This window comes from Euprymna scolopes, chromosome 40 (genome assembly GCF_053919585.1).
Source record: "Euprymna scolopes isolate OS-2025 chromosome 40, ASM5391958v1, whole genome shotgun sequence".
Classification (NCBI taxonomy): domain Eukaryota; kingdom Metazoa; phylum Mollusca; class Cephalopoda; order Sepiida; family Sepiolidae; genus Euprymna; species Euprymna scolopes.
Window position 1 is genome coordinate 21,768,362 of NC_136521.1, and position 21,136 is coordinate 21,789,497.

The 21,136-nt window shown below is 31.0% G+C and overlaps 1 protein-coding gene across 1 annotated transcript in view; it reads left to right on the top strand.

Annotated features, from left to right (window-relative positions):
* LOC145265415 (voltage-dependent T-type calcium channel subunit alpha-1G-like) overlaps positions 1-21,136 on the top strand; it is a 759,315-nt gene that overhangs the window by 699,429 nt on the left and 38,750 nt on the right. Inside the window, exons 35-37 of the mRNA XM_080121247.1 lie at positions 5,731-5,853; positions 9,163-9,409; positions 16,989-17,039. Coding sequence (XP_079977373.1) covers positions 5,731-5,853; positions 9,163-9,409; positions 16,989-17,039 — 421 coding nt within the window. The remainder of the gene's footprint in view (positions 1-5,730; positions 5,854-9,162; positions 9,410-16,988; positions 17,040-21,136) is intronic.

The window sequence follows — 21,136 nt, forward strand, 5'->3', positions numbered from 1 at the left end:
GTTTCATTTTTTGACGAATTGCTTTGATGGAAAGACAACTCAAAAAGACCCCAATCCATAAATGTCAAAGCTTTGCATAACTTTTGGTTAAAAATAAAACAAATGCACATCTGAACATTTATTGAATTAAAATAAAATTAAGTATAAATTCTGAAATTAATAAAAGTTGTCATTTATAAAAATGCATGACTATTAAAATTTATAGTTTTGAACAGTCATTATTGAAATGCATGTGACATGTTTTTGATAAAATGAATTTTTCTTATTTTTATTTTTATTCAATAAATGTTCAAATAATTAATGTTTAATTCTGTGTTATTAGGATTTTCTTAATTTTATTTTAATTCAATACATGTTCAGATAATTAAGATTTAATTTTGCATTAGTAGAATTTTCTTAATTTTATTTAAATTTAGTCACTGTTTTTATTTTAATTCAATACATGTTCAGATAATTAAGATTTTATTTTTTATATTGTATGACTCGTATGTTTCATTTTTAAGTAAAAGTTACGCAAAACTTTGTCATTTTTTAATACGGTCTTTTGAATTGCCCCCCTCAAACGAGTTCTAAAAAACGAAAACAAAAAATCTTTCAAAAGAACAGTAGTGGAAAAATTTGTATGAACAATGTCGAATGTAAGCTCAAGATGTTTTCTTTGCATAAGAAAATGAAATTTCTTAGTTTAGAAGTGTGAATCTCACTTGCAGTTCTTGTTTATTGCTTGTCCATTATTAGCTTGTCTTGTACATCCAAACAAGGTTTGTACTCCATCTTTAGTTCTTTGTTGTCCGATATACACGGCGCGTTTTTGTTCACAATGTACAAATGTCACTTCTTTTTCTTTCCAATCAAAATGATTTTTTTTTTTTTTTTTTTGCTTCACAACCAAATCTAAGGAAAGGAAATCACAAAGGAAACAAACATAATTCGTACGGATTAACGTTATGATTTTTTGGAGGGGGTCATTGATTTTCCCCTGATTTTTTTTTTTAGAATTAAGAATGATCACATGAAGGTTGCCACCATCCTGAAGGAAAGTAATGCTATGAAACTGATGTATACATACGACATTATCACGTAATGCTATGAAACAAGTAATGCTATGAAACTGATATATATATATATATATATATATATATATATATATATATATATATATATATATATATATATATATATATATATAGTAGAGATGGTAATTAATAAGAACCTGAAGAAAGTGGTCAATACTGTTGTAGAGCAAATATGCGTTTTATTTTTATTACCGTTTTTTTTTCTGTTTAGTTACATTATTGTTTCAGCTACGCGACCGTTTTTTGGCCGTCATGTAGCCTCCTCAGACTTTACAGAAATGTTCGCTTATGGTGGAATGAAAGAATGAATGATGTCAGGGGAGGGGTGCGAGAAAAGCAGAAAAAGAAAAATGTAGACGAATATGCCTATACCAATAACTGTCTGTATATGTGTATGTGTATATATGCATGTATGAGTCCATGTGTGTGTTCATGTGTACATGAGGGTATCGATAAATGTACGTACCTATGTATATGCATGTGTATGTGAGAGTATATGTGCCCGCTACCTGCTGTCCACATATGTATGTATGAGCGTGCAGCTGTGTGTATGTCGATGTATGTGTTCACGAATATAAGTATCTGTATGTGCGCATATGCTTGCATATATACGTGGGGGTGCATGTATGTCTGAGTCAATATATGCATGTAGGCTCATGTATACGCCTGCAAGGATGTGTGTGTGTGTGTGTGTGTGTGTGTGCATGTGTGTGTGTATATGTGCGCATCCATGCTTATGCACACATACTCAACTCAACACTTTAAGGTCAATTGAGGTCAACGGGAGCAATGCGGGTGTATATGTATGCATGTATGCATATGCGCATGTGTTTACATGTTGAGGTGGAGATGTATGTATACATGTGCGCGTTTCTTTATGTGTATGTGTGTGTGTGCATGTGTGTGCTTGTATGTACGGCACCAGGCTAACCTTCTCAAAGCACTTAACAACAAATAAAAATCAAATAGATAAACCGAATCGTAGCCCCCCCCCTCTGCCTCCCAACCTAAGCGAACACACAATAGGCCAAGACATACTTATCAAGAAATCATCTCACTAACGAGACACCAACAACCTAAACCTTAGAACTTGAAATTTAAAGTAACCCCCTCTTCTTGCCCCTACATATCTCCCTCCCCCTCCATGTATTCCTATGTCCTTAGCCACACCAGAGATGAACTTCCCAGACTCCCCACAACCACCTAATGTTTTTGAACTCCAAAACTAAAGCACTACCGACCTACCAAGCACCCCCCTCCCACCTTCCTCCCTTTTTCTTTTTCCGCTTTTCTCGCACCCCTCCCCTGACATCATTCACTCTTTCATTCCACCATAAACGAACATTTCTGTAAGGCTGAGGAGGCTACATGACGGCCAAAAAAATGGTCGCGTTGCTGAAACAATAATGTAACTAAACAGAAAAAAAATGGTAATAAAAATAAAAACGTGTATATATATATATATATATATATATATATATATATATATATATATATATGACGTCATCACGTTGACCCACAAGTTCTCATTAGATCACCAAAGTTAAGCAATGTTGAACCTGATCAGTATCAGATGGGTGACCGTTTGGAAATACCAGGTGCTGTATGTAGGAAGATGTCGACACCTTTCTTCGAGAACTGCAAAAACATTTCCTCTAACCGAGATATACATGTGACTGGGGACCACTTGTAAATTTGATATTCCTTAGACACTTCCTCCTTCAGAGGAAGCTAGTTCTACTTGGCTGGCTGGCTATGAAACTGACAGAATTTTAACACAGGACACCAAGTTCTCAATCTTCTTTTCTCTAATTTCCTTTCTTATGAAAACAATAAATTAAAAACTTTAAATCTAAGAGGAAGTCAAATGTTTTGCAATATTTTACACAGTTCATCAGTTTCAGATGCTTTTACTGAGGTCATAAAGGTCATGGATCGCACCTGCGCTACTCATCAGATTTGCCTTTATCACTTGAAGCATAGTTTTTTTAAATTCATGTCGTTCCTGCATATATGGTTGGCTGCGTCACCATCATAGCATTGTTATACATGTCCTATCCAAAATCAATTTTAGTACATGCCGTCGCACATGTCTAGCTAAAATAAAAGGCTTTAATTCAAATGAGGGGACAATACGGTGTTATCAATAGTTAACATTATTAGTTGTGTTAACTTTTCTTAGTGTTGACTGATCTCTCCCCGATGTCGATAACTAGAAGTATGCTGATACACAGAAGAAATGGATTCAACTCCAATCACATTTAGATGTAGCGCTACTAGAGATGTATTATAGCCTTCTGCTAACAGGAGCAATGTACTTCCTGGTTGCCATATAGGATGGTTTTCCATAATTCTGCCACAAAACATTCATTTGTCGATGATATCCACACAAATTACAACTAGTTATAATGTCGAACCCTTGAACCACCCTCATTGGGCCTGTTTCTGATTTTTTGCTTAATCTTTGTTTTTTATTTGAAACAAAAAAGATTTCTTTTTATAAATGAATTTTGTTTCTTTACATTCTAGTATGTTTTCAGTTTTCTTTACATTCTAGTATGTTTTCAGTTTTCTTTACATTCTATTATGTTTTCAGTTTTCTTTACATTTTAGTATGTTTTCAGTTTTCTTTACATTCTAGTATGTTTTCAGTTTTCTTTACATTTTAGTATGTTTTCAGTTTTCTTTACATTCTAGTATGTTTTCAGTTTTCTTTACATTCTAGTATGTTTTCAGTTTTCTTTACATTCTAGTATGTTTTCAGTTTTCTTTACATTCTAGTATGTTTTCAGTTTTCTTTACATTCTAGTATGTTTTCAGTTTTCTTTACATTCTAGTATGTTTTCAGTTTTCTTTACATTTTAGTATGTTTTCAGTTTTCTTTACATTCTAGTATGTTTTCAGTTTTCTTTACATTCTAGTATGTTTTCAGTTTTCTTTACATTTTAGTATGTTTTCAGTTTTCTTTACATTCTAGTATGTTTTCAGTTTTCTTTAAATTCTAGTATGTTTTCAGTTTTCTTTACATTCTAGTATGTTTTCAGTTTTCTTTACATTCTAGTATGTTTTCAGTTTTCTTTACATTTTAGTATGTTTTCAGTTTTCTTTACATTCTAGTATGTTTTCAGTTTTCTTTACATTCTAGTATGTTTTCAGTTTTCTTTACATTCTAGTATGTTTTCAGTTTTCTTTACATTCTAGTATGTTTTCATTTTTCTTTACATTCTAGTATGTTTTCAGTTTTCTTTACATTTTAGTATGTTTTCAGTTTTCTTTACATTTTAGTATGTTTTCAGTTTTCTTTACATTTTAGTATGTTTTCAGTTTTCTTTACATTCTAGTATGTTTTCAGTTTTCTTTACATTTTAGTATGTTTTCAGTTTTCTTTACATTCTAGTATGTTTTCAGTTTTCTTTACATTCTAGTATGTTTTCAGTTTTCTTTACATTCTAGTATGTTTTCAGTTTTCTTTACATTCTAGTATGTTTTCAGTTTTCTTTACATTTTAGTATGTTTTCAGTTTTCTTTACATTCTAGTATGTTTTCAGTTTTCTTTACATTCTAGTATGTTTTCAGTTTTCTTTACATTCTAGTATGTTTTCAGTTTTCTTTACATTCTAGTATGTTTTCAGTTTTCTTTACATTCTAGTATGTTTTCAGTTTTCTTTACATTCTTGTATGTTTTCAGTTTTCTTTACATTCTAGTATGTTTTCAGTTTTCTTTACATTCTAGTATGTTTTCAGTTTTCTTTACATTCTAGTATGTTTTCAGTTTTCTTTACATTCTAGTATGTTTTCAGTTTTCTTTAAATTCTTGTATGTTTTCAGTTTTCTTTACATTCTAGTATATTTTCAGTTTTCTTTACATTCTAGTATGTTTTCAGTTTTCTTTACATTCTAGTATGTTTTCAGTTTTCTTTACATTTTAGTATGTTTTCAGTTTTCTTTACATTCTAGTATGTTTTCAGTTTTCTTTAAATTCTTGTATGTTTTCAGTTTTCTTTACATTCTAGTATGTTTTCAGTTTTCTTTACATTCTAGTATGTTTTCAGTTTTCTTTACATTCTAGTATGTTTTCAGTTTTCTTTACATTCTAGTATGTTTTCAGTTTTCTTTACATTCTAGTATGTTTTCAGTTTTCTTTACATTTTAGTATGTTTCCAGTTTTCTTTACATTCTAGTATGTTTTCAGTTTTCTTTAAATTCTTGTATGTTTTCAGTTTTCTTTACATTTTAGTATGTTTTCAGTTTTCTTTACATTTTAGTATGTTTTCAGTTTTCTTTACATTCTAGTATGTTTTCAGTTTTCTTTACATTCTAGTATGTTTTCAGTTTTCTTTACATTCTAGTATGTTTTCAGTTTTCTTTACATTCTTGTATGTTTTCAGTTTTCTTTACATTCTAGTATGTTTTCATTTTTCTTTACATTCTAGTATGTTTTCAGTCATACAATAACTACTGCTAGTGAACCAAGATGGAATCAAAGGAAAATTTGCTTTAGATTATGTGAAAAATTAACTTTTATCGGAAACTTATTTGAATATTACAACTATTAATATATCGATTTCTATAACACAAAAACACTGACTTTTTTGTAGATAAAAATAAATATAAAAGTTGTGAATAATATCTTTTGTTTTCTCTCTTCCAATAGGAGTCTCACAAGCATATGGATGAAGACGCCGAATTTGAAGCAGAAATAGAAGCACTGAGCCGTGCTCAAGAACGAGCAAACCTTAATAATTTTAGAAATCCACCCAGCACTGAAGATATCGAGGTATTTTTAAAGATTGTTGCTGTTTTATGCAACCACTTCAGTCTATATTGGGGAGAGGGGTGATAAATACCTGTTCAGAAGATGAGCAGCATGAAATTTTCTCTCAAATGTTTTTTATTATTGAGTCACCAGTTATCAAGACTGACGACCGAATTCAGGATGAAGGTTATTGAGATAACCAGCTGAAAGATGAACACTATTGGTCAATGGGATGAACTGCATTTGATTAGTTATGAGGTAGTTTATATCAAGAATTTGTTGAGATTAGATTTAAAGACGATCAAGTTGTAATTAACAGTGTGATTATGTATTCACAGAAATGTTTTTATATTCCCCTGCCTGCGATTGATTGGTTTAATGGATGCCCTTACAAACTCTGTAAGAATGACATTTTCTATTTCAAATGTTTCTTAATTCCGCTTTTATATTTGATAAATTATTCTTTTCCGTTTTTATTTCATGAGAAAATCTCAATATAACAGAGAGTTTGGCTTAGAAATACAAAATGTAGATTGTTCGAAAATATGAGAAAAAAATTGTTCAGTCCGTTCAGACAAACATTGTTAGTGAATCAGAAAGCTTGTAGCGAAGATTCAGGTGCATATCATTAGCAACAGAAGATAATTCTCAAATTTGCCGTCTTACAAAGTGGGAGAACGATAATGGAGAGGGTTTTGGCATGGTACACCTGTGCTTAAGCAACCTTTTGTCTGTAGGTACTTCAGCACAGAGAATTTTGATTGGTTGACAGTACGATATTGTAGGAAATACTAATCACCCAGTGGTAAGCCACTCTGTTGACCATGAAAAATTCTACTTGAAGAATGTATGATTGTTTCAGCTGCTACAACTGCATCACAAAGAAAGACTAAGGTGCCTTTGTATGTCAAGAGTAAATGGCAGAATTCTATTGAGTATCACGCGATTTCCATCTTTCTCACTCTGACTATGTACCTCGTGATTACTTGAGAATCGAAACATGTTACATATACCAATCGAAGTATATCAATAACTTTAAATTCATGTGCCATGTAGACTGCAATATATTGTATTATACTGAATGGGGAGACTTTTATAATTTGGTATCTATTTCTTTTTCCATTATTTTTTTTTATCTTTTTCTCATTTCTTACCATAATATCACATTGAAAATAATTGCCGAGGAAGACCTATTGAGGCAAGTTAAATTTATATATATATATATATATATATATATATATATATATATATATATATATATATATATATATATATATATATAGTTATAACGAATGGATGAAATGAGAAAAAGGAAAAATTATATATATATATATATATATAGAGATTAAATGATATATATATATATATATATATATATATATATATATATATATATATATATATATAAATTAAATGAAGAGCGAATGGGATTACGAGTAAAACAAAAATTACGAGTAAATTATATGTTGTAGAATATATACAATTGTATAAAATATATGTACAAAATGGGATACGTGGGGAAGTTAAAATTTAAAATATATCCCCAAATAAGTCCAAAAATTTTACGAATTCCTTCTGTCGACAGAAAGAGGGCCTGCGTGAGAGGTGAGAGACTGATTCCAGAATCCTCAGGTGATTCAAAGGCTCAGCCCGGTGTAAAATCCTAAACTAGTCCATTTTATATGCATTGGCTGTTATCTTCTGAAGGCAATACACAAGAAAACCCGCAAACAGTTTGCTGAAGACATGTCAACAAAGCCCATAGATTACTGGAATTATGTCCTATGGTCTGATGAGACGAAATTTAATTTGCTTGGTTTTGATAGCTTTAAACATGCGTGGCAGCGAGCAGGTGAGGAGTACAAAGATAAGTGTGTCAAGCATATATTCCATGTACAAAAAAGATAATACAAAAAAATTGAAAAAATTAAAAAAAGGTATTACAAAACAGAAACTTTCTGTTGTCTTTAACAATGTCTGTTTAAATGAAAAAATGCTCCCTTAATATACGCAATTCACACACACGCACACACACACGCACACACACACACACACACACACACACACACACACACATATATATATATATATATATATATATATATATATATATATATATATATACTTTGGGGGTCGTATTTGTTCTTCTTTCTTTCTTCCAGACCAGGGATAGTGTAATGTCATAAGATCAACTATTTTTGAAATATTTACTTGCCTCCTCATGAGGGCAAAGTTAGACACAAGATTGGTTTTTAATAAAGAAGAAAATCCAACTCCCCTAAAAAGGGATCACTTTGAATTGGAATAAAAAATAAATTGTCTCCTTCACCCACCGAGGATAGAATGGATTAAAAACAACTGTTTTTACTGCAACGTTTTTTCAAAAACGTCTTTTTTATTATTTATTTCTTTTTCACTTTTTTGTATAAAATCAAAATATAATCTGTTTAATAATCAATGTAACTAATTTATTTTTTGTTTTGTTTATTTGTTTGTTTGTTTTTTGTTTTCTGATGCAATTGTACTTTAATAGTAAAATAACTAGTATGTCCGCCAAATGTAAAAAAAAAACAAAAAAAAAAACGTAGATACTGATAAAGCAGATAGAAGCTACAGAGAATGAAAGAAATTCTTACCATAATCAAGAAAATAAGAAAACTATCAGCATAAAATCGTTTTTGTTGTTGTTTATAGGAGGGTTTTTCTGAATATGCGACCTGAAAATAATTATTTTCATAATGCAAAGGACAATTTTTATAAACTAAAGGAAAATAATGCAAACCCCAACAACGAACCCTATAAAAAAGATGAATACAATGACCCTATTAAAAAATAGATGCAAACTAATTTTATGAAAAAATGAAAATACTGACCCTATTGAAAAGATGAAAATATTGATCCTATGAAAAAATGAACACACTAACCCTATGAAAAAATGAACACACTGACCCTATAAAAAGATGTAAACACTAATCTTATGAAAAGCTAAAAACGCTAACCCTATGAAAAGGTGAAAATACTGACCCTATTAAAAAATGAAAGTACTGACCCTATGTAAAGATGAAATTACTAACCTTATGAAAAGCTGAAAACATTAACACAAATAAAATGTCCTTCCTTAACCCTAAAACTAACTCTAAATTTATTTTCCTTTTTCGTAAAGTATTGTATGATAACCATCTAGTACTTAAACCTATTAAAAATGGCCCTTTTTATTTTTCTGTCAAATGAGAGATTATCTACTCTCTCATTATTCTTATATGTTAAAAGTCTATTTGAAAAAAAATCAACCATGTCATTGGATTTTATTTTCATTTTTGTTTTCAAAAGGAGAGAAGATCATCCATCTTGGCCGAATGTGTTGCAGAAGAAGAGACACCACCATCAACCCACAATGAAAATGGTGGCAATGGTAATAGTATAGACAATAACGATCACGAACTAAAAGTGAGAAATGTAGTTACAAAGCAAATTTCATTACCTCCAAATTTCACATTTAATGTGCGGCCCCCAAGTGGGGAACCTCCAGTGATTGAAAATAATGAGTGTCTTACACCAGGGACAAGCATAGCAATAGGTAAGTAGATTTAAGTATCTAATTGATTTCATATATATTTTCATCTTGTGTTTTGTTAGCGTTTCTTGTCTTTTTTTAATCTAATATAGAATAAGAAAATTAATCTGGAGCAAAGAACTAGATCCGATATTTAGAATGTTTTTTGGGTTTTTTTTTTTGGGGGGGGGGGTTGTTTTTTTTTTTGTTGTTTTTTTGTTGTTTTTAGGAAGGTGCTGTTTGATCAACACTGCAGTAGAATCATGAGAAAATATTGTTTTGATTTTAAATTCCAAAAGCATTTTTACATGCTAAACAATTGATGATCCTACAATAATATCAAGCCGAGCATAAATTCTTGGCAGCAAATTAATACGATAATTGAAAGAGATTAAATGACTTAAAAGAGATTTCCACCGAGGACTTGGGATTAAAGGTTTTTACACATGCGCGCACACACACATACACACACACACATCCACACACACACACAGTGAAACCTCTAGATACAAAATTAATTAGTTCTGGCTTGGCTTTCATATTTTGACATTTTCGTATCTTGAAAAGCATTTTACAAGTAAATTGTCTAATCTGCTCCAAGCCCTATGAAATCACTTAGCAAACATCATAATAATTGTAAAACCAGAATGAAATAGAGCCAAATAGTACCTAACTTAACCTTACCTAACTGGTGATACCTGTAAATAAAGTAGATATTAGGACAATGGAATAATTAATTTTTTTTTAAATTGATACAAAAATGTGGAACTTTTTGGGTAAGGCGATGTCCAAATTTCACGAAACGCTTAAAATTAATTTTTATTTTTTCAGTTTCTAATTTTCATAACTTTCTTCTTTTTTCTGTTTTTTTTTTTTTTTTATTACTATGACCTTCGCCTTACCTTACTGATGACCTCTTTTAGAAGAAACAATTCAAGGAAGCTTCTTTCTGCCTAGTGATCCTATCTCTCATAAAAAGCTTCTCTTCTTCTATGATATAGATCCGATGAGGTAATTTTTCCAAAAAAGCACTGTTTCATCACAGTTAAAAACTTGCTGTGGAATGTAGTATTCATGCACAGTCAACTTATCGAATTTCTTGCTTAAGGCTTTAGCTGGCAGCCTCCTCATCCCACACCTATCTATCTCTTGAAATTCTCAAACCACTCCTGGGAAACCTTGAATTCTAGGGGTGCCTGCTGCGAATCCTGCAATATCCCTTTGCCTGGCTCATCTTCCATCTGAGCATACACGACGTCACCCAAAATGATGATGGCTTTCTGACAGAATATTGCATTTTTTTTTTTCTTCTTTCCTTGAACATCAGCATCTTTGGACCCATGACTACAGCATAGGTTCAATTAAGCAACACCAAACACAACAAAAACGAATAATAGCAAATGTCCAATCGAAAGCTAATAAACAAACAAGCAACTGATGCATGATGGGAAAGTTTTGAAAACAAAAAAAAATAGATGGTTCAAATGACCTGCTATTTTTTTTTTTTAGTTTCCTTCGCCATCCAAATATAAAAGAAATATATGAAAGATATGATATCATTTTTTTTAATTGTTATTTTGATCATTACCTGTAAGGTCATGACCTCAATCAAATCTATGGGCACAAAGGTGCGTGAAAGAAAAAGGATTCAAAGTGTAATGAATTACTTTCTTTTTTACAATTAATTTGCAATTTCGGAGAAAAAATAATAATAAATTCTCTCCTACACCTTACAAAAATTTCAGGCATACGATAAAAATTAAAGCAAAAAATCTTTTTTAATCTATATTCTTCAAATATGATAAATATTGCAATGCATATATTAATTTATCAATATTTAAAGTAATTTTAATTTATGGGAGGGGGGAAGAAAAAATAAATTCAAGTTAAAAAAAAAATGTTTTCCAGATAAAAATCAATAAAAATATTTTGAGAAAATTACAAAAAAATTTTTTACCAAATAAAATCCCAATTTTAAAAAAATTATTGAATAATTAAGTGCCTGAAACTGACTGTAACTTGTATCTTTCGTATCTTAAAAAATTTTTCCTATGCAGGGGCAAAAAAATTTTCACATCACATTTTGTAAGCTGAAAATTTTATAAGCTGTCTTTCGTATCTAGAAGTGTCACTACAGTCATCAACAGACAGTTTTAGTACACCCTCGAACAAAGGATCGAACCTACAACTATCTAAATTATAGTTGACAGTTATACCTTCTGATGTATGGGATCAGCACCTGCAAATGATTTCTTCTTTATATAAACATTTGACCACAGTACTCAATTTGTTTGTTTATTTACTAAAAAAGGGATTCACATTACACTAAGCAAGCAGCAGATGAAATCATCTAGGACAGTGCTCAACCCAACAAGGGGGGAGGGCTTAAAATGATCCACAGAAAAACTGTTACATATATATATATATATATATATATATATATATATATATATATATATATATATATATATATATATATACTAGCAGTTCAGCCCGGCTTTGCTTGGGCCCTATATACTGTTCATAGCTTGCCCTACGTGTGAATACACTTTATGTAAGATTTCAAATGTTTAGATCAAAATTTGTCTGAGTAATTTTGTAGAGATTGCAGAGGTAAATTTTTTTTTAACTTTTGATCCCAATTTTGACCCCTTAACATTTATTGCTTCGGTCTCAAATCAAAATCAAAAGTTTTACCCATGTCCAAATTACCTACATCTAGCATTTCAAGTGTTTAGACCCAAAATTGGTGGAGGAATTTGGTAGAATCTGCAAAGATCAACTCGTTCAACTTTGACATTTTGGCAGACAAATTCTCGCCCCAAAACTGATTAAAATGCTTGCCACGTGTCTGAATACCTATTATGTATAAATTTCAAATGTTTAGGCCCAAAATTGGCTGAGTAGTTTGTTAGACACTGCTAAGATCAAATCTTTTGAACTTTGACCCCTTGGCAGCTCAAATTTTCAACCAACACCGAATAAAAAGCTTGCCCTATCTCTGAATACCGTTTATGTAAAATTTTAAATGTTTAGACCAGAAATTGGCTGAGTAATTTGGTAGAGACCGCAGAGGTCAAATTTTTTTAACTTAAGAGTTTTCAAAGGTCAAATCATTGGACTTTGACCCCTTGACAGACAAATTTCTGGTCGAAAACTGATTAAAAAGATTTTCCAAAATATATGTAAAATCTCGAGTCTCTAGATCGAAAATTGGCAGAGTTATTTAGTAGGGAAATGTACACAGACAGACAGACACACACACACACACTGACATTTTCACTTTTATAGATATACTTAGCAGTTCTGCCAGGCTTTGCTTGGGCCCTATGTACTGTTCATAACTTTATGTGCATATGTATATATTAAAAAGTGTGAATATGTACGGTAATGCCTTTCTATATAATAGGTTTCCTTAACTACCATAGAGAAAAGTTGGTAGAGACTGCAGATTTCAAATTATTTTTAACTTTGACTCCAATTTTAACCCCTTAACATTTATTGTTTTGGGCTCAAATTGAATTAAAATGTCTGACCCATGTCCAAGTAACCTACATCTCAAATTTTAAGTGTTTAGACCAAAAATTGGGGGAGGAGCTTGATAGAGTCTGCAAAGGTCAACTCTGTAAACTTTGACCTCTTGCTAGCCAAATTTTCGCCCAAAAACTGATTAAAAAGCTTCACGTCTGAATACCGTTTGTGTAAAATTTCTAATGTTTAGACCCAAAATTGGCTGAATAGTTTGCTAGAGAACCCAAAGGTCAAATCTTTTGAACTTTGACCCCTTGAAAGCCAAATTTTCAGTACAAACTGATTGAAAAGCTCGCCATATGTCTGAATACACTTTATGTAAACTTTTAAATGTTTAGACCAAAAATTAGCTGAGTAATTTGGTAGAGACCCCAGAGGTCAATTTTTATAAACCTTTGACCCCAATTATGACCCCTTAACAATTATTGTTTTGGGCTCAAAACAAATTATAAAGTTAGATCCATGTCCAAAACTGGTGGAGGAGTTTGATAGAGTCTGTAAAGGTCAACTCCTTGAATTTTAACCTCTTGGCAGCAAAATTTTCGCCCAAAAACTGATTAAAAAGCTTGCTGAAAGTCTGAATACCCTATATGTAAAATTTCAAATGTTTAGACCCAAAATTGGCTTAATAGTTTGCTAGAGACCGCAAAAGTCAAATCTTTTGAGCTTTGACCCCTTGAAAGCTCAAATTTTCAGCAAAAAACGATTAAAATCTTGCTCTATGTCTGAATACCTTTTATGTAAAATTTCAAATGTTTAGACCAAAAATTGGCTTAATAGATTGGCTAGAGACTGCAAAGGTCAAATCTTTTGAACTTTGACCTCTTGGAAGCCAAATTTTCAGCAAAAAAAACGATTAAAAAGCCTGTCCTATGTCTGAATACCTTTTATGTAAAATTTCAAATGTTTAGACCAAAACTTGGCTAAGTTATTTGTTAGAGACCATAGACGTCAATTTTTTAAAACTTTGATCCCCTTAACATTTACTGTTTTGGGCTCAAATCAAATTATAAAGTTAGATCCATGTCCAAAGAACCTTTATCTAAAATGTCAAGTGTTAAGACCCAAAATTGGCAGAGAAGTTTAGTAGAGTTCTCAAAGGTCAAATAGTTGAACTTTGACTCCTTAACAGCCAAATTTCTGGCCGAAACCCGATTAAAAGATATTCCCAAATCTCAATACCCTGTATGTCAAATTTTGAGTCTGTAAACCGAAAATTGACAGAGTTATTTGGTAGAGAAATGTACACAGACAGACATTTTCACTTTTATATATATATATATATATATATATATATATATGTATATATAGTGATGAATATTGTGTGAAACATGATTCGATGGTCATTGTGTTAATCGACTTTTCTATAACATGAAAAGAAAAATACATTAAAAAAATATAAATTTAAAACCTAATGAAAGATAAACCTTTCCTACAGTTTAAATTTTGTGTTTTGACTGAGACATGTCTGTAAATGTGTAACCAAATGATATTAATAAAGAAAACAACTGAGAGGTATCACATAATTTTTAAAATTATTATTTTAATCATTCACCGCAATCAAATCTGATAAAGTGTATAAATAACAATGTTATGTCAAATATATATATATATATATATATATATATATATATATATATATATATATATATATATATATATGCAAGACGTTAAAAACAAGCAAAAGCCATTGACATAAAATGCGTGCTTTATGCCAAATTGATGGTTGAATTTGATTGAATTTGTATTCATTTTTGTATTAAATATTAATCCTTAACTATTTACTGAATGGATACTATAATACTTAGTTCGCTGTACCTTATCATAACAAATGTCCATAGAAAATTTCAGCCATATCTGCCTGATAGTTTTCCAAAAAGTGTAATGTACAGACAGACAAACTGAGAAATATATATATATATATATATATATATATATATATATATATATTTCATAAATATTATCATAAATAATATATATAATAACCCCAATCAATGCTCCCTTAAAATTAACCCTAATACCCTACGCAAGCTTCTGTTGGCCTGTACCATATTCAACGGCATAAAAAACCTCCAATCTATCTACGATATGTTGATGATATCTTAATGCTTATTAATAATAAAGAAGAAATTAACACATTACAAACAACTTTCCAAAATAATTCTGTATTAAAATTCACATATGAATTAAGCACTAACAACATAATTCCTTTCCCAAAAACACCTTGTCGATGCGAATAATAATGAATTTTACACTTCTACATATAAAAAAACGACCAATAAAAATCCTTCGACTCTAAATCATCTTAGTGAATGCCTATTTCGATATAAAACTGTCATAATTAACAATTTACTAACTCAGGCCTACTTCATCTCATTTTTCCCAACTATTTTCCAAGAAATCAATAACATTAAACAAATCCTAGTTAACAATGAATTTCCTAACCATTTTATCCGTCAACAAATCACGACATTTAAAACCATTAATCAGAATAAGATTTTTAACCAACAGCCTCTAAATATATTAAACTGTTTTACAAAAATCAGATGTGTCATAATTACCGAGTAGATGAAAAAGTTATAAAAATTATTATTAATAAAAATGTACACTGTATTGACACTATTAAAAAGTAAAATAAACTATTTACTAAATTTAAATTTAAATTTAAAACTTCCAATCTTATCATAATCAATAATTCCTCCCCTTTGACAGAGTCACTTGGTAAAACTAACCTTGTATATGAATTCAAATGCCCATTGGGAGACTGTCTCCGACAAAAACATATGCATAAGTATGACTACCACGACACTGTCTAGGAGACTAACATTACATCGCTCTGAACAAAGTGCCATCTTATAACACCTTACAAACCAGCATTACGTCCCTTGTCCAAGTTTATAAAGCTCCTAGTTAATAACATTCTTTTATAATGTAATAATAAACGTAAACTTGAAATACTCGAAGCTATACTAATAAAAACTAAAAAAACTAACATTAACAAAATAAACTTTACAAATAGACTTAACATTTTGAAGTGTTTATAAAAAAAACAATCAATAATTTATTAACCATCCATAATGGTTATTATTTCAGACAGTTCACACCTGAAGTAAAGACTACAATACGAAAAATGAAAAGGATCCAATAAAAACTAATAGATTAAAAACGTCTACTTAATTTAACGAATTATGCATAAAAGAAAAAATGCTGCCCAAATACACACACACACACACATATATATATATATATAGTACATGGTACAGGATTGACAACTTGTCTGACTGCTTTTTCTGACTGATAGTACAGAAACCTTAACTTTGAGGTAACACTAAGTGCAACTACTCTATCAACAGTCGTATGATATTGGGATAACTGCAATGCCATGCATGGAAAAGACCCCGCACTTATCTTCAGTGAACTTTCCCGCGACCATAAGCACATAAAGATTTGGCTAACTTGTGTTTTTTTGAGATTCAACAAGAACCCACTTTGTTGATATATAAATTTGACTGTGAAGATAAAAAGAACAAACCAAACGCCTTTCCCCTAAGAAATCCATCAAATCGCCTCCTCCTGTGAGACTCTCTTTCACAAATATATCAGGGCTTATGATTAACGAAGCTGATGGAGAAACCTTCCTTCTGATATCCTAGTACTATCTTCTCAAATCATTTTGACATGCCAAGATACCTCCCACTTTCATGTAAAAGTTGACAAGCATATGCATAACACCTTCCTCTTAAATAAAGGAATCAGATGATCAAGCTACAACACAATGTTAGTTACCTATATTTCCTCTACTCTTCTCATGAGTTTCAGATCTTTCTTCTGAGCCCCATAGCGTTTAGCTTTGTTTGGTTTTTATTATTATTATTATTATTATTATTATTATTATTATTATTATTATTATTATCATGATCATCATTTATTATTATTATTATTATTATTATTATTATTATTATTATTATGATCATCATCATTTATTATTATTATTATTATTATTATTATTATTATTATTATTATTATTATGATCATCATCATTTATTATTATTGTTGTTGTTCTTGTTTTCAGAGGGTATACCCAGCTGCATGATAACATCACCGTCAACTATCAGCTTACAGGGTATGAATTAAAAATAATTCAAACGTAAAGATTAAATTTGTTTGGTCCTTTCACTGTCATTGAGAAAAATTATCTAAGTTGAAATTTTAACATATTGACTGGACTTAATCGTGATCAATGGTAATTTTGTGCAGTAATTTATCATAAACAAAAAAAAATGTTATGCGAAAATACTTTTCACACAATATCAATCAAAGCTTTCGACACTATTGGGATATTTCCTCTATTGGGATACAAAGTTTCAATATAAGTTACCGATGGGATTATATGTCTGCTAAAAAATTTTGTGGCGAATAGGATATGCAATTTTTTCAGATTTTATCCAAACATTTCAAGCGCAATCAGCATCTCATGATTTTTAACTGCATGATTTCTTTTTTGCTGTTATTGCTTGCCTCATAAAAGGAATCACATGACGGCTGTCAACATCCTATAATGAAAGTGGTTGCATGGAGCTGACAATTTTTGAGCCAAAGTCATTGGTCTGCATTGATATCGACTTTGCCACATTTATCTCTTTCTGATTGGTTTATTTCTCAGCATTGTAACTGCCATGAATCTCACAAACCATTTAGAGAAGTATTAAAATATATATATATATATATATATATATATATATATATATATATGTGTGTGTGTGTGTGTGTGTGTGTGTGTGTGTGTGTGTGTGTGTGTGTGTGTGTGTGTGTATATATATGTATTCTGGTAGTGAAAGGTTCAAACCAATGATTTTACTTACACTGCAGCAACATCAAACATTTTACGATATTTCTTAGCTGTGATGTTGTTGTTATTTACGTAATATGTTTTATCTCTATCATGACTGGTACATTACCAATTTTTTAGCATTCTATCCTATGGTAGTGCCGGATTAATATAGTGGTCACCACAGAGGCCTCAGGTTCATTATATCATGACAATTTAGAAGAAGAATGTCTTCGTTAATATTTGCTTCTCTTCTCACCTTCTTGAGAGATGAATCCAAGGTTTGGGTTCCTGACTATCAGGCAGATAATGTCAACCTAGGTAAAAGGTTTACCGCCAGCACCCTTATTAGTGACATGGCTACAAGGATAGAAATAAAGACATCTTAAGTGACTGCTCAGGAAAAACACTGCCGGCCCGGTGTACAGCTATTTTCTTCTCCTTTTGTCAGAAACATCGCTCATTGTAAATGAGGACAGTGACAAAATGAAAGCAGCAAGAGTTGTGGGGCTGCCGAGAATGCATTTTCTACTGTTGAAAAAATAAAATAAATACACAATTAAGTATTGTATATAAGTTCAAATGAACCTTTTTTTGTTTGTTTAAACAAATATTGATAGGTTTCCCTCTCACTAAGAGTCTATTAAAGTAAAAGAGCACAAGATAGATAACGGATTTCTGTATATATATATATATATATACACACACACACAGTGCCGGCAAAAAGATAGTCTGCATTTGTAATTTTTTCACAAACTGCAAATTTAAGCCAAATTTAATGTAACTGTTTAAACAACCTATACCTGATTTGATTCGCCTTTTATTCCTCTATAATTTTACCTGTTCATATTCGACTTTTAATTGAAATATTCTAGTGTTCACATCAATTTAAAAAAATAACTTCAAATTGAGGAGGCAAAAAGAAAGTCCGCAGCAACAAATTCGTTTAAAACCGGTTTAAATTATCGTGCCTAAATCAGTTTAAAATATTTACTAACAGATAACAAAGCATCTCTAATTGTAATTGTTGTTGTTCCAATGTAACATTTAGTCCATATGCCACGACTTTCTTTTAGTGATCGCCAGGAGCTCATTAATCTCCACCTTTTTGGTTTATCCAATTGAGAAATCGGCTGCAGATTCAAATTTGATGAGAAAACGATTCAAAAGCACCAAAACACCGGCAGTGTTCATGATGCCCCTAAATCTGGTCGTACTAGAACAGGGAAGACAATGCTATCAAGACCCACAGCCTAAGAAACAGATTTGAAACAGCTCCCCAAATCCAACAACAGTGCAATCTTGTTAAAAAGTGTTCTCTTTCTCCTGTCAAGAACAGATTAAAGGAATTTAATTTGCAATGATATGTTGCAAGACGCAAGCCAATGATTTCTGTAAAGAACAGAAAGCGCCGTCTGGACTTCATCAGATCATGACTCTTCATACTGGTCAAAAGTGCTTTTTAGTGATGAAAGCCTGTTCAATAGGCTAGGCAGTGATAGTAAGCAGTATGTCTGTCGGTGGAAAGACAAAGAATTTAATCCTAGATGCTCAGTTTCAACGCTGCAAGGTAGTGGAGGTTCAGTTTTGGTGTGGGGCATTATTAGTACCATATAGTTCGCTTGCAAGGTCGAATTAATTCAACCAAGTACATTAATATGATGACTGACCATCTTCATGCAGGATAATGCTCCCATTCACACAGCTGGCAATGTCAAGAGGTTCCTGGAAGAGCATGATATTCCGTGTTTGGATTGGCCTGCACAATCTCCAGACCTCAATCCTATCGAAAATGTATGGCATTACATCAAGCAATAGTTATGCAATTATAAAATTTCAAATTTGGAAAAATTTTGGACAAAAATTAAAGAAAAGTGGGATGTCCTTTCCCTGGAGTCTAATTCAAGGAATTCCCAAAAGATTGCAGGCTGTCAAATTACAGCAGAGCTATGCTACTAAATATTAACTAGTTCATTGAGTTCCTGTTGTATTTGTGTTGCATTAAGGTCCTAAAGTTACATTTAAATAACAATTTTCCATTGTGCAGACTTTCTTTTTGCCTCCTCAATTTGAATTTATTTTTTTAAATTGACGTGAACACTAGAATATTTCAATTAAAAGTCAAATATGAACAGGTAAAATTATAGAAGAATAAAAGGCCAATCAAATGAGGTATGATTCGTTTAAACAGCTACATTAAAATTTAGCTTAAATTTGCAGTTTTTGAAAAAATTACAAATGCGGACTTTCTTTTTGCCGGCACTGTATATACATATATATATATATATATATATATATATATATATATATATATATATATGTGTGTGTGTGTGTGTGTGTGTGTGTGTGCTACTTATTGTTAGGATTAGGGACCTAAAAGGAATATTGTAGTCATATACATAATTTCCATTGATTTTCAAGGTGGTATTTATTGGAGAGGGGGCATTACTTAGATATATAATGAGGTTAAAAACAAGCAAATAATATTAAAAAAAAGAAAGAAAATAAAGAAAAGAAAAACAGAGGGAATGTCCCTGAAATTAATAAATAATTTTTATACAAAAATCTGCAAAAACAGTCCAAAGCGATTTTGAAAAAAGTTTCTTACAACTGAAGCAAGTAGAATTTACATAATCAAATCATGTTTACTTGATTTTTGGAAAGAACTTTCGAAACAATGAAATAGACAGCTTCTCAAATACATTGTATGAAATATAATGTGCAATCGGGGGGGGGGGGGAGAGAGAGAGAGAGAGAGAAAGAGAACAGGGTAAAGCAAAGGAGTTGACTACCCTTAAGTTTGAGGTTACATGGCTTAGAGAATTTCGCCTACCTTATTTGAGTGGACAAAGCATGTACACTACCAAGCAGGACATGGGAGAATAGTTATTCTATTATTTGCATTATGGTTAGGGGTAAATAGATCTGAATAAATGAGTTCATTTTTGTTGTCTTTTGGAAAGAAATATAAAGAGGATAAAGCTTGGGATAAAACACTGATGATGACATCTCGACTTAAAACTATGTGAAAGAAGAAAAATTATAATTAAAATTCAAAATATTATTTGAAATACCCCTAACAGAAAACTGCAAATAAAATATATCAGTGTTTACAAAATGTTTACAAAATGCCGGCGTGCCTTCATGCGGCCATTTTTTTTACGTAATGAAATCAATTGAATTTTACGAGTTAAAAATTTTTCAATTTTTCAATTTTAAAAATCTATCAAAATTTTTCTATTGGTTCAATTTTTACGATATTTTCAGAGTCAATGTAAAATTTTATGCTCTTTCCAATAAACCAAATATAATATTTTAGAGAAACGTTTTTTTTTCAAATTCACCCCCCCATTTTGAAATGTCTATTAAAATTTTAATAATTAATTTATGTG